The sequence below is a fragment of the Paroedura picta genome, chromosome 5 (genome assembly GCF_049243985.1).
Source record: "Paroedura picta isolate Pp20150507F chromosome 5, Ppicta_v3.0, whole genome shotgun sequence".
Classification (NCBI taxonomy): domain Eukaryota; kingdom Metazoa; phylum Chordata; class Lepidosauria; order Squamata; family Gekkonidae; genus Paroedura; species Paroedura picta.
This window is the reverse complement of record NC_135373.1, coordinates 59,821,390-59,835,948: the sequence shown is the minus strand read 5'-3', so window position 1 is coordinate 59,835,948 and position 14,559 is coordinate 59,821,390. Positions and strand designations below refer to the sequence as shown.

General features: G+C 42.2%; 1 protein-coding gene across 7 annotated transcripts in view; it reads right to left on the bottom strand.

Moving 5' to 3' along the window:
- TBC1D22A (TBC1 domain family member 22A) overlaps positions 1–14,559 on the bottom strand; it is a 205,818-nt gene that overhangs the window by 120,010 nt on the left and 71,249 nt on the right. For all 7 annotated transcript variants that reach the window (XR_013231116.1, XR_013231117.1, XR_013231118.1 and 4 more), the window contains exons 10-11: positions 10,846–10,921; positions 1,764–1,891 (exon numbers count right to left, since the gene is read on the bottom strand). Coding sequence is in view for 4 of the 7 variants with exons in the window: in XM_077338248.1 (XP_077194363.1) it covers positions 1,764–1,891; positions 10,846–10,921 (204 nt within the window). In the remaining 3 variants the exon portion in view is untranslated. The remainder of the gene's footprint in view (positions 1–1,763; positions 1,892–10,845; positions 10,922–14,559) is intronic.

Genomic DNA, 14,559 nt, shown 5'->3' with positions numbered 1-14,559 from the left:
GAGGCTCCTAGTATGTAAAAAGAACTAGAGGGGGAAATAGTAATAGCAGAAGAAGTCTGGACAGTGTAGATTTTTGAAGCTCAAGTGTTGGAAAAAATGCACTGTCCACTTGCGAAGATACTGGCGTGCTGCTGAACATAATGGGGCATGTGCGCAAATAAGTTTTGCACAAGTCATGTCCCAATAGCACCGCCAGCATCTCCAGGATTCACTTTGTGTAGGTCTGGGAGGCAGTGACAGGCATTAATCTATGACAGTTGCCTTCTACTACACCCCAGGCCTTAGCAGTGCTGGTGGTGCCTTGGCCTCTTGGGCAGAGATCTGTTCGTGGGTGCCCCAAGAAAGATATGGTGGACTGCTGTCAGCACACATGCCAGTGGCTGTTGGTCTAGGTACTGATCCAGAAAGAAAACTGGTTAACAGATGGTGATCTCCTGCCCTATGCTCCTTGCGATGACAGCACTGTGCTGACCGGACCAAGGGAATGCAGTATAGGTGGCCATTGTCAACTACTGCTTGCCATCTAACAGCAATACCACTCATAGTTTTCAGAAGAACATACAGTGCATGCATGCAAGAAAGAAATCTGAAACAAATTAGGTCTACCACCACAGGCTACCAAGCCTTTTACCTTAGTAGTTCCCAACTGTTTTGGTACGGTGACCCACAAGTCCAAGTTTACTAGGCATAAAGGTAAAGGTGAACCTTGACATTTTTTTTTATTTCTGACTGTTCCTTGGACTTAGGCATGCAAGTATTCAAGTGCACAAGTATTTATGGCAGTTACGTGTATATAATTACACTACGATTTATATACATTTTCCATATCATTCACTGCTACATAGTTTTAAGTGTCCATTTATGAGTTTTATTCCAGCATTCACCGTCACATTACTAAGCACTGTTTATCGGCCTTAAACCACTAAAAACAATTCACAGAAATCTTAACTGGGAAATCACAAGTACTCACATATTTAACAAGGCCACTCTAACCATGTCTCTAACAAATTGCATGAAACCAAACCTGCACCTATTCTTACAATCCCAGTGGAGAATATCCAAGATTATTAGTCTATTTGGGTAGGGCACTTGTTTAATAATTAGATATGAAGCTCTCTAACAACCCATTTCAGTATTCTGTTCTGCTAATTCTGCTAATTCTGATCATCAGTTTTCTAGGGAACGATCAAATGGAAACAGAAGGACTGAAATCTATGCTGTTGAGATAAAGATTTAATTTGAACATGAGTTGAATAATTCTCCATTTGGATAAGGTGCCATTTAAATTAAAGCTATATCCATAATAACATGCATCAGCCTTAGTTTTGGGAACAATATATCCTCTGTCTCTCTTTATCCTTACCTTGTAATTTAACAGAAATCTGACCCTCAAATTAACAAAACTATTTCTCATACAAAGCTTGGACTAGGGAGAAATGAAAACAGCAGAATGGGAATTGAAAGGGGGAGAGGGAGGGTAACAAAACAGCTAATAAATAACTAGTAATTTTTTTAAAAAGCTCTCCCATTGCAAAATGCATTGTATGATGAAAGTTTCCAATGTAAACTGCCCTGGGCCAAAAGGGAAGCTGGTATATAAATAAAATAAATAAAATACAGAGTTTTAAAGCACAGAAGCACCAAAACTGCTCAGCACCGGCAGCTGAGAGATAAGCCAGGCTGGTTTCTCAAATAAGTATAGATGTGGGGAAAGGATGTCTTGTGCTACATACTATTAGGCAGGCACAAAAGCAGCAGGTCACCTGATATGTGTCCCAAAGCCGTATGGTGCACCGCAGGGGAACTTCTCTCATCAACAAGTTATTCATCCAACGGAAAGCAAACTGAAGGTATTTCACTTCGTGTTGCTCCAAGTGTCTGTGTACTTGCTCTGAAAGAGAATGAGGGGGAAATGAGGACACACAAGTTTTTTTCCAGTGGATTTTGCAACAATTCTGTTCAATCATTCTGGATTTTAAAAACACACACTTAAGACCTTAAACATCTACCATGGCTACAACAAGCCATAAGACAATACAGTTTGAAGAGATGTTGCTATGGAGTTATTGGCAGATATAACAAGAATTGAACCGAGTGACAAACTATTATATTAACATATGCAACTGGTTATGATACATATAGCATCAGTATATAGGAATTATTTAGACAATACAGCTCAACTTTCTGGGACACTTCCTTAAAAAGAAACATAACTGTACTACCACCTTAATTCTTGATTCCGCTTTTGCTCATTAAAGAATTTACCATGAAATTGGGAAGAACATCTGATAAAAAATACTGGGGTAGATCCTATCTCTGTCTTTCCAACCCAGTGAGCAATTTTTATTAATTTACTTCTTGGAATATACCTTCCCTTTTGATTCAAGTTTGAACCCTTCCTCCAATTTAAGGAGATTTCTTTTGACTAAGGGCACATTCTTAAGGGAGGAGGCGACTGATTCTTACGCTGGTGTAACTCTGATTGATGCCAGTATAAGGGCCAGTTACACCAGCACAGGGCAATAGCACTGCTGCACCCTACCTATAGGACTCTCAGAGGTTCAGAGAGCCAGTTTGGTGTAGTGGTTAGGAGTGTGGACTTCTAATCTGGCATGCCAGGTTCGATTCTGCACTCCCCCACATGCAGCCAGCTGGGTGACCTTGGGCTCGCCACGGCACTGATAAAACTGTTCTGATCGAGCAGTGATATCAGGGCTCTCTCAGCCTCACCCACCCCACAGAGTGTCTGTTGTGGGGAGAGGAATGGGAAGGCGACTGTAAGCCGCTTTGAGCCTCCTTCGGGTAGGGAAAAGCGGCATATAAGAACCAACTCTTCCTCTTCCTCTTCCTCCCCTCCCCCCTCCCCCTCCCCCTCCCTCTTCTTCTTTTGCACACTAATATAACTCCAGCGCAGTCCCCGTACTGACATCCATGTGGCTGTTTTGTAGGGCATGGATGAATTTGCGTGCCTTCCTTTTTGTTTCCAATGTGATAACGCCTCTCGAAACAGGCACAAAGTTGTATTATCCAAAAAGGCAGCATTGCCCATTGACAGCCATTATAAGAGTTGAAAAACTTCTTCCCCACTACTGCAGGTTTGCCCATGAGATTCAACACAGCACAGAATGCTGGGCCAAGGGTATAAACAAACACATCCCCCTTCCCCTGCCATTGCCTTGCTCTTTCCCAGCACTCAATAATTTATTTATTTACTTACTTATTTATTGTATTTAATCAATCATGACCCCCCCCCCCCAGCCTTATGTTTGTTTCCAGCAAGTTTCCACACCTCACAAGATAAGACTTATGACAAGGGATGCTGAAAGCTCTCTGCCATGTACTGAGGCATCTTGGTAGTGGAGAAAGCACAAAGATGGAATTTAGCAACACTGATGTCAAAACTCAAGAGAGAAAAGAAGTCCATACTCTGTGGCTGACCTCTCCCAGTTCTCAACCCTTACAGGTACTAAATCTCTTGAGCTGGGACCTGAAGGATAGGCCATGCACTAACAGGCAAAGCAGAGGAGCTCCAATCAGTGGCTGGGAGCTGCCCTGTCAATGCTGACTCCTATACTAGCCATTAGGAACTGTTGTCCCGTCCCGCCCCCCACACCATCAGTTCCATGTACAAAGGGGGTTGGGTGCAAAGAGAATGGCCTGAGTTGGCTTTTGGGAGAGTAGGCTAAAGCATCCAGTTGTGCAGTAGATGGGTGGCCCCAGCAGTTAGCACAGTTTTCACATCATCCCATAACTCATTTCCCTACAGGTACACCCTGCTTCTTGTAAGGACATGAATGCCACACAGCTGAGAAAGCTATTGCTTGCACAACACTTTGGGGGCCGCTGATGTGACTTATATCTGCCTCTGGGATTGCCAACTTTAAAAAGCTTTTGATCCCTGACCCAAGAGAGGCTTGCTTGACCTCAACCAGAGCCAAGGCTTTCTCAGTCCTGGCTCCCACCTGGTGGAATGAATGCCCAGACAACATCAGGGCCCTGCTGGACTTAAAACAATTCTGCAGGGCCTGCAAAATTGAACTCTTGCACCAGGCTTTCAGCCAAGGCACATGAATCCACCAACCAGAGTCCAAAGGGCCCTCCCACCATCAAGCCACACTCACAAAAAAGAACCAATCCATAGTGCGGCAAAACTGAACCAAATATTCATTTCTGAATATTAAATCAGACCAGCCATACCAAGACATCCTATAATTTATTGTAAGTTCTCACTGTTCTAAGCCATTCTCACCGTTAAGAAATGTTATGTATAAATGTTATATATTCCAAATCAAAATGTTTCACTGTACCACATTATGAAAGTTTTCAATGTAAACCGCCCTGAGCCACAAGGGACGATGGTATATAAATAAATGCAATAGAATAAATAAATAATAAAGAAACTCTGGTTGAAACAGCCTGGCCTAACCTATCATACAGGGCTGTTGAGGGTACAATTTGATTCATTGTTTCCTACTCATAGAGCATGATTTTACTGCCTCCCCCAGCAGCTCCAAATGCACTCTGAGATCTGTTCCTCATGAACAAGATTTCAGAGTTTATTTCAAGCTGCTACAGGAAGGCAGAGGCAAGAACACTGCACTCTGTGGGGGGAAATGCTTGCATCCATGGAAATATCTAGTCTGGATCCAAGTCTGAGCTCCATGGAGAAAGAATGGGTTTAAAAAATGGGATAATTATCCTCAGAAAGCACACATACGGGAGATAGCTTGAAATAACCTTTAAAATTCTAATTGAACTATTTACTCAGATATATGAAGCCACTATTTTTAAGCAGTAACTTCTATAGCAGCCAGATATTTATCTACGTTTATTAGAAAGCCTCTGAATGTAATGAAAAGCAACATGCTGGGACAGCTCAGAATAGTTCTACTCCATTTTTATTTGTTATTTTACTATGCATACTTATTTTTCTCTGGGCTCTCCCACTCAACATGTTGAAAAATGGACAAGTAAGTGCAAAGCTTTATTTGCAATTTATTTTATAATATATGCACAGCAAGAGACAAAAAAGAAATGCACAGACTGAAAAGATTCATTCCTCCTTTTTCATAAGTAATTGTGACCAGATGTTATTTCACTGATAAAGGTAATTTAGCTGGCAATAATTCTAAATTTAAATTTTCCATTTCACTGGTAGTAAGCATGCAGATGTAATGAATGACTCGGCAGATGTAATTATTGCCATCTTTCAGATTTGAAATATTTTTCCATAAAGTACTTATACAGCAGTTTGTGATAATAAAATTATGCTAAACCTTCAAGAAATAATAGTCCTTGTATCAAAAGGAAAAAACTAAAGACAGAATTTGTTTTAACAGTCTTCTCAGCACTTTTAAAATTTATGGAAACCAATTGAAAAATGTTGCTGAAACCAGCCCTATTTTCTTCTTAAAGAAGTTACACAGGTATTTTAAATCATCAATTTATGTGTGCTTAAATTTAAACAAAATGTTTAACTAAAATGTGTTTTGTGTTTGCATCAATGATTAGCAAATCATTCCATATTTCATTTGTAAGTAAGCATACCATGAGAGAAAAAGTATTCTGTAAAAATGAAAGGCTCCTTTTAGTCTCCTTTTAGCTACTAAGAAATGCCTCTATGAATTCCCATCCTTTCAAACTTCTTGCTCCTAGCTTCAGAATTCTGCTCTACGTTTAGAACTTACCACTTCTGATGCACTCCAAAGGTCCCCTGTTCATACTGGCAAGGCCTTCCTATCACTACCCCAGCTTCCTTTAAACCTAAAAATACCTTTCTTATGTGTAATATACTGCAAGATAAACTTTCTAAACGGCCTACTTATCAGGAAGGTTAGTTTGACCACATACTTCCAGTACTGTATGTCAGTCTTCAGAACAGAATATACCTTAAACTGATGTTTGAGGTAAAGTCCTATTTATATAGCCAAAAATACTTAAGTTGGGATTGCTGAGGATGCCAGTATCCAGGTACTATACATTTCCAGAAATATTCAAGGCCAATAATTTAAGGGCTTTCCAGTCTGGCCTCTCCCTTTACCAGATTTCCTAAGGAACAGGAAGAAGAGAGGCACCTGCCTAGGCTCAGGGAAAACAGCACAAAGCCAGTGCAAGCCAGGTGCCAGGCCTTGCAGACCTGCAGTTCTGGACAGCTCTTCTTCAGGCCACCCTCTGCAGGGGTAGGGACTTTTCCAGGGGTATTCTTTCCTGCAAGCAGGATGGCAAGGGACACCTTGTTCAGAGGCTCACTGAATTGGAACACATAGTTCAATTTGCTTTAAACTTGGGGGGGGGGTTAGTGAACAGGCAGAACTAGGTCCTCTGCAATTTTGATATCATTTGGTCAAAAAAACCCTCCCTAATAATTCCAGAATCCTTGAAAAACCTAAATTGATAGGGGGGGAGAGACCCATATGGGGGGGGAATAGATCCATCTGAATTTGAAAAATATATTTATTTTAAAGGGAAAAACCCTAGTTATAACATACAGTACTATCCAGCTTGCTGCTGGGGGGTAAACGGTAATGACTGGGGAAGGCACTGGCAAACCACCCCGTATTGAGTCTGCCATGAAAACGCTGGAGGGTGTCACCCCAAGGGTCAGACATGACCCGGTGCTTGCACAGGGATACATTTACCTTTACCTTTTACTATCATGAAAACAATTTCTATACAAATTTCAAACTGTAAATAATTTCTACTTAAACTGGACTGCCTTAGAACACAGAAAGTTTTTTTAAAAAATTGCAATACACTGAATGTGTGGAGATCACAAAGAGCAAGCTTTGGGGAGAAAAATAAATTGAATTTAGATTGTGTAAAACTGAGCCTCTATATCATCTGACTTTCACATACCTTAGAAAAGTAATTAAAATTGTTTTTCTTATGCTTGGTATATGACATAAAAAGCTTTACTGAATTACTGTAATCATATTTCTTATAAATATTGTAAAATCACATATCCTTTGAAAATGAAAGCTTAATCCACAAAGCTGGAAAACAATTCCCTTAGAAGATGTGAAGAACAAGTAATTTTGAAGACCATGCATTAATTACATTACATATGTGGTCCTCTATATCGACTGACTGGAAACCAAAGAGCAGCTTGAGCTGGGATTTACTGTAACAAAGGTATGAAGACAGAATAGTTTTAATTTGCTTTACTCTTAAGTCAGGGACCCCAATTTTCCAGCAGAGTAAAGGCATGATAGCAGAACTTGCCCCGTCCTCCACTCACTGAGCCTCCTTAAAATTTTGCTGAGAGGTGGGAAGGAAAGCCATGAACGCCATCCAAAGTGGTGGGAGTGATAAAGTAGGAATTTTCCCAGAGAAAGGACTAATTGTACATAAATCGCCTGCAATCATGTCCCCAACTGAAGTGTCATTTTGTCTTTGGATACAATAAAAATCCCCTTTAGATAAAACCATTTAAAGCTTTCCAATTCACAGTCTTTAGTAGGAAGGAATTTTTACAGAAGACAGAAATATCAAGGAGAATATGGGGGGCGCAAAAGGGCAGGAAATCTGGGAAATTAAAAAGGGATAGGGGTGGGGGAATTTGAACATGAAAGTGTTTCAAACAACTTTTATTTATACATTTGTTTAAGTCTTTTAGCACAGAAAATAATAAAGATATGTCTGGGATAACATAATGCATATCAGAGCAGCCCACACAAAATAACGTTTGAAGGCACACTTGTACATGTGCACAGGTGTACAATTTTGCTAAATTGTTTTTGTTTTTATATTTTTAAAGGATTGTTTTAATATTTTTGATTACTGTATTTGCTGGCGTATAAGACGACCCCGCAACATTTCCTCTCAAAATATAGAGTTTGTTACATTAGATTACAGTACTATCGGCCACTATAAATAAAGTGGAATCAGAATATTAACTTTTAATAATATACTGAAATTTATGGTACATTTACTATGAACAAACTCATCAATATTTATTTATGTACTGCCTTCCCCTAAGGCTAAGGGCGGTTTACATGGAACGAAAACAAGAACAGTTTATCAAACTCAAGTGATTATATTGAATGTAAGGCAACAATAATAATAATCTTTAACCGCTCCTATTAAATAAAAGGGTAAGGCCACCTGGGGAGGAGTTAGGGCGGGCCCTGCCCAGGATAAAAACTCAGAGAGCCCAATCAGGAGCCGCGAAGCTCCTGACAGGACAGACCAAAATTCCATTCACCCAGCCCAGTCTGGCTGCCAGTCTGCTCCTGACCACCGCAGGGAGAGGAGGTCAGCAGGGCTGCCAAGGGGGATGAGAACAGAGGCTGTGCCAGCCCTTTTCGCCCCAAGGCTGTCCTAACTGCCCTGTCCAACTGTCATTTTGCCTCAGAACCCTGACAGAGCTGGCAGGAGGCTGCAGAGTGCTCCCCTCCCCCTCCCCTTCAGGCTTGCTACGAAGGAGCCTCTGACAGCCCCTGACTGAGGCGAGGGAGGAGTTTCCAAAAGCAACGCAGGGGAGCCTGAGGGCCTTCCTTTTGAGGGGGGGGGGCTTTCCCCTTCTGCCAAACAGTTGCCTGACAGGGAGGCCACAGAAAAGCCCCTTCTCACTTAAAATAGTGCTCTGGCCAGGGGTTAGACACAGCGAAGCCACGTGTCTTTCTTTGCAACTTTTCTTTTGTCTCCTGTTTCATCTGCACAACAACCCTGTGCAGTAGGCCTCAAGTCTATCAATTCAACAACAACCTGTGTGGGAAGCCTTAAATGTTTCTTCTCTACCACAACCCTATCCTTAGTAGCCCTTTCTGCCTGGGGAGCTGATCTTTATACTCTGCAGGTGAGCTGTAATTCCAGGAGCTCTCCAGGTCCCACCTGTAGGTTAGCTACCGCTGGGTTGGAAATATTCCTGGAGGTTTGGAGGTGGGACTTCAAAATCATACAATGCCTCAGAGTCCAGCCTTCAAAGGAGCCATTTTTGCCTGCAGTTGGGAGGGAGTGGTGCAGGTGTGTCCCTCCTGGGCTATGGGCTATGGCCAGCTCTTACCAGCAACTGTTTGTATTCTGGGGCGCAGACAGGCAGACCAGCATCAGTCCTGTGAGTCTGGAAAGTGCAGGAAGATCTAAATAAATTCTTACAGCCTGAAACTGTAAATAGGGAGAGGAAGGGAAGATGCCTGGAAAATGCTTTGAGACACCTGAGGCCTGTTGGGTCACTGCGGCCCATTCCCAGCTCTCTCAGACCTCTCACATACCTCACAGGTTGACTATTGTGGAGAGATGAATGGAAAAGGTGTTTGTGAACCGCTTTGAGACTCCTTTGGGTAGTAAGCAATAGGGTACAAAAATCCATTCTTCTAAGGAGCAACCATGAAAGAAGCATGTGGGCACATAATATTTTATCAACAGTGAAAAAATGGAAAAGAAGGAACAGGGTGGACACCTGTGTACTGTGAGTACCCCATGTGTATTAGGGCAGAGGGGCATTTCGGTGAATGTGGCCTAATTCACACAAGAAGGGAAATGACGCAGAACTGGGAGGAATTGGTTGCCATGTAATCTTCCCCTAAGAAGAGTCTCCAGTCTGATTTTCCCTCCACATATCTGAGGACATGGCTCTGGAAAGCTCATCTGTAACCACTATGCCAAAATTCCCAAAGCTCAGTCCTCTCCCACACTCAACGAACATTCCACACCACAGGTTCTTGACACCCATATCTCCACACCCATACCCTCATTTGCCACCATGCCACCACAACCTCCCACACAACACACACATTCAACCCCATGCTCTTACAGACTGGACAACTCCTCCCCTTCCTCTTCCCACTGCCAAGCTCTAGCGCCCGTTGTATTCTTGGATACAACGGGCTTTGCCCCTAGTATAACAGTAACAGAGAAAATAACATTCTAACTTTTTAATGTAATATTTTAAAACTCTACAATGTCAACATTAACAATTTAACATCTTAAATGCAAGCAAACAGATATAAAAATTTGCAGTGATAAGAGATGGGAACAAAAAGCTCACGCTGAGCTTAATGAAAAAATGGAGCTCATTTGCCCAAGACCCTTCTCCAGTATTAAGTTATTTAAGAATAGAATTTCTTCGGCAAGTACTCCCCCTTACTGACAGGCAGTGTCACAAATATATGTTTAATTCTGCTCGACATCGTTTTGTTAATGCTCTGTTTGTTAATTTAATGAATTATCAAGAGAATACATTTAGAATGGGCAAATGCTATCTCTCAAATTTCATTTAATTAAACTCTGCTTTAGCAATATGACAGTCAGCATTTCACAACAGGAATTGTTTTAAGGATGAAGGTAGAAAAATGTTTCAGACCAGCCCTGCTAAAACATATGAAAGCATAATCTAAAATTACCCTTCCACCGACTGTAATTTATCTCTAATGTTAAAGATGTTATTTCCAAAGTTGGTAATTAATTGGATTCCACAGAGAAATTATTCAGATAGCAAAACGAGGCACAAAGGCCCATCATGGTGCCAAAGGACAACTATAAACAACTGTAGCATCTCTCTCAAATTAAGACAATCATTGAACTTAATGCACAAGGAATTTGGCTGCCTTTTGTACGTGACCACTACTGTGCAGCAAAGAAACTGGCATTGACTTTTGATTACCTCACCCTAATAAAATATAATGAAAGTGGTCCATGCTCTAGTGGCTCTCCTTTAGTGGTTGTGGAGAGCTTGCAAAGGCTACTGTGCCACAGGGTGATCAGAGACAGCACCTTTGCTTTAAAAAACTGCATTCTGGTCAGGACAGAATGCTGCAGTGATATCAGCTAGGCAATTCAAATTTTCAACTAAATATGCTTTCAGCCAAGCTGCATTTAGAGTCTCGCATCACATTTGTGACTTACCATCAATTCGGCTAACCAGTTCTTCCAACATTTTCACTTTCTTCTGAATACCAGGCTGAGCAAAGGTATAATTATCCTAAAAAGATACAATGGCAAAGGTTGCACACTGAAACAAAAAAGAGGCACTTTATGAACACTTTGATTAATAGTAACTTTCAAAATACAGGTCCAGTCATTGTTCTCTCCCACCCTTGCTGGAAGAGGATGGGGTACCACAGTTGTTTTTTACAAGTGTATCCATATTGCTATTTAGATCAGTGGTTCTCAACCTGGGGGTCGGGACCCCTTTGTGGGTCGAACAACCCTTTCACAGGGGTCACAGCGATGCAAGCAGCTTGGATGGGGGGGTGGGCCACCATCTACACAACTGTCTGTCTGGAACAGCGGAAAAGAGCGAGACCATGCACAGTGGGACAAGAGGCAGAAGTGAACGGAGAAACTCCAGAAAAAAACAAAAAAACAATTTATATACAACTAGTAATCAAGCCCGCTGTATCTAAATACAGCGGGTGGTAGACCAGGGAGCCCCCGGCAGTCGTGCAGAGCGCGGCTGCCGGGGGCTCCGTTTGTCGGGGGCCTGATGCGGCGAGAGGCGCTTTGCGCCTCTCGCCGCGTCAGGCCATTGGGCAGGGAGCCCCTTGTGGGCGGCCTGAAGCGGCGAGAGGCGCTTCGTGCCTCTCGCCGCGTCAGGCTGCCGGGCAGGGAGCCCCCAGCAGCTGCGCTCCGCACGGCTGCCAGGGGCTCCCTTGCCGGCGGCCTGACGTGACGGAGGCGCTTCGTGCCTCCCGACGCGTCAGGCCGCCCTCAAGGAAGCAAGTTGCTTCTTCAGCAGGCTGGGAATTGGCCTGGCCGATGGTCTGTCCGGAGGAAGGGGCCAATCAGGCCCCTTCCTCATCACGGACAAAGCCCTCCCCCGGAGGGCTTAACGAATTATTTAGTCCGCGGCGCCCGCGGCGCCGCGGGCGTGTTAAGGATCATAAGTTTTGGTTTAATTTCTGTAAAAGAACACTTGCATAATTTTATGGTTGGGGTGTCCCCCAACATAAGGAACTGTATTAAAGGGTCGTGGCATTAGGAAGGTTGAGAACCACTGATTTAGAGGGAATCTTTTTACAGCAAGAGCTAAGACTGTCATATCGAGACAAACCATGATCATATATCAGTAGGAAAAGACACACGTTTACAGTTTTCAGGTATGCAGCCATGTTAGTTCATAGTGATAAAACAAAAGGTGAATCTGGTAGCAACTTGAGAGCCAGCTTGGTATAGTGGCAGTCTTCACTGGCAGTCTTCAAGCAAAGGTTGGATACACACTTTTCTTGGATGCTTTAGGATGCTTTGGGCTGATCCTGCGTTGAGCAGAGGGTTGGACTAGATGGCCAACTCTATGATTCTATGATTCTAGTGGTTACGAGTGGTGGCTTCTAATCTGGTGAGCTGGTTTGATTCCCTGCAATCATGTCCCCTTTCAACCTCCTCTTCTCTAGGGTGAACATCCCTACGTTCCTCAGCATTTTCACATAGGACGGTTTTCAGGCCTCGAATCATCCTCATCACTCTCCTCTGCACCCTCTCAATTTTGTCCACATCCTTTTTTGAAGTGAGACCTCAAAAGTGCACGCAGTACTCCAGATGGTGTCTGACCAATGCAATATACAGCAAGGCTATGACATCTTGCAATATTGATGAGATGCCCCTATTGATACAGCCCAAGATTGCATTTACTTTCATTACTGCTACATCACACTGTTCATATTTTGTTTACAATCCAAAAGTATCTCAAGATCTTGTTCACACGCACTGCTACCTAGAAGTGTATCTCCCATCCAATATGCATGCTTCTAATTTGTGTGGCCCAGAAGCACTTCTCCTTATTGAATTGCATCTTGCCCACTTTTCCAGCATATTCAGATCACACTGAATTCTATATTCCTGTGTGTTTGCTACTCCTCCCAATTTGGTGGTATCCACAAATTTAATGAAGAGTCCCTCCACCTCCTCATCCAGACCATTGATAAAAATGTTAAAAACTACCATACCTTGTACGAAGTCCTGTGGCTCCCCACTGCTCACCTCCCTCCAATCTGATTGACCACCACTCTTTGGGTATGGTTTTCTAGCTAGTTCCCTATGTACCTAACCATTCAAAAATCCAGTCTGCATTCCTCCAGTTTACCCTCCTGCAGTCTGCAGTCCTCCAGTTTATCAGAACATCATGAAGAACCTTGTCAATAGCCTTACTGAAATCCAGCTTTGGTGTTGAATGATGAGTATAACTGTATGCCTCTCCTAGCACAAACAATATGATCCAGGTTCTCATTTCAATGTTTCAAATACAAGAATATGAATCACACTTAAGCTTTCATTGTTCAATTCAAGTACTGTGCCTAATGCCTATCTTAAATAACCATTTCAAATTTTGCAGGACATTTTTTTTAATCATCTCGATAAATATAAGCAGTTTCAAGCAATGAGGAGAATTTTGAGATAGTAACAAAAGAGAAGGGAATATTTAATATGGTCACTTGAAAGGGAACAGCAGCCAGCTAAGAAGGAAAGGTATAACTACCAGTAACTTAATAACATAGGCACTGATGTGTAGAGCAGACACTATCTTCTCTCATAAGATCCTAAAATTTATTTGCAAATTAATCTATGTTTTGAAGGTAAAAATAAGACCTATCTCCATGCACAAAGAAACAAAATAATTGTTAGATTTTCTCCGTTTTACCAATACAAGAATTATTCCTTCATGCCCTTCAATATAGCTTTGGATGAATATATAAACCTTGGTTGATACAAAAGGCCATTGGTCAATGAAAGAGCAAGCTCCATGCAAAAGCCAAACATATGAAGTGGCTCAGCATGCAAATCAAGGCACTTTCTTCCATGGTTTGGTACATGGACCCATCACACCACATAGAGTGGATGGGAAACTCTTCCTATTACCTTTTGACACAATATATTATTAGTTCCAAATGTGAACATCAGCCAGTACCTTAACACTTGATCTATCAAGACACCATCAAGCTGCCCTGCTCTATCAGTCTTCTTGGAATTTGTTTGGTTTTATATCCATTAGCGTAAAGAGGATAATGACTCTTCCATGAGCATGTTGGGTCAAACCAGATGACAGACCTGGAACTCTGTGTACAGAGATCTCAGTATTCTTTTAAAATCAATTTATATTGGAGCCACAGCACAAGGCGAGCAGTAATGTTTCACCCTTCCTGTTCATTACATCATTTTCACAACCCCGGGGAGGTAGCATTTGTTTGTTTTAGGAAAAATGCATGCATGATATCAGTATACATACAGGTAACCCACCATGAGCCAGCTTGCCAAGAGAGGTGGGGAATAAATAAATAAAATAAAGAGAGCAAAAATAATGGTGCCCTGAGGCCTTTGTTATCTCAACTTAGAATCATAGAATAATAGAGTTGGAATTGACCTCCTAGGTCATCTAGTCCAACCCCCTCCACTATGCTGGACACTCACACCTTATTGCTCATACACTGTAACCTGCTACCCCCTTAAGCCTTCACAGAATCATCCTGTCTCTATCCAGCCTCTGTTTAAAAATTTCCAAAGATGGAGAACCCACCACCTCCCGAGGAAGCCTGTTCCACTGAGAAACCGCCCTAACTGTCAGGATGACTTCTTCTGGATGTTGAGACAGAATTTCTTCTGAATTAATTTCATCCCATTGGTTCT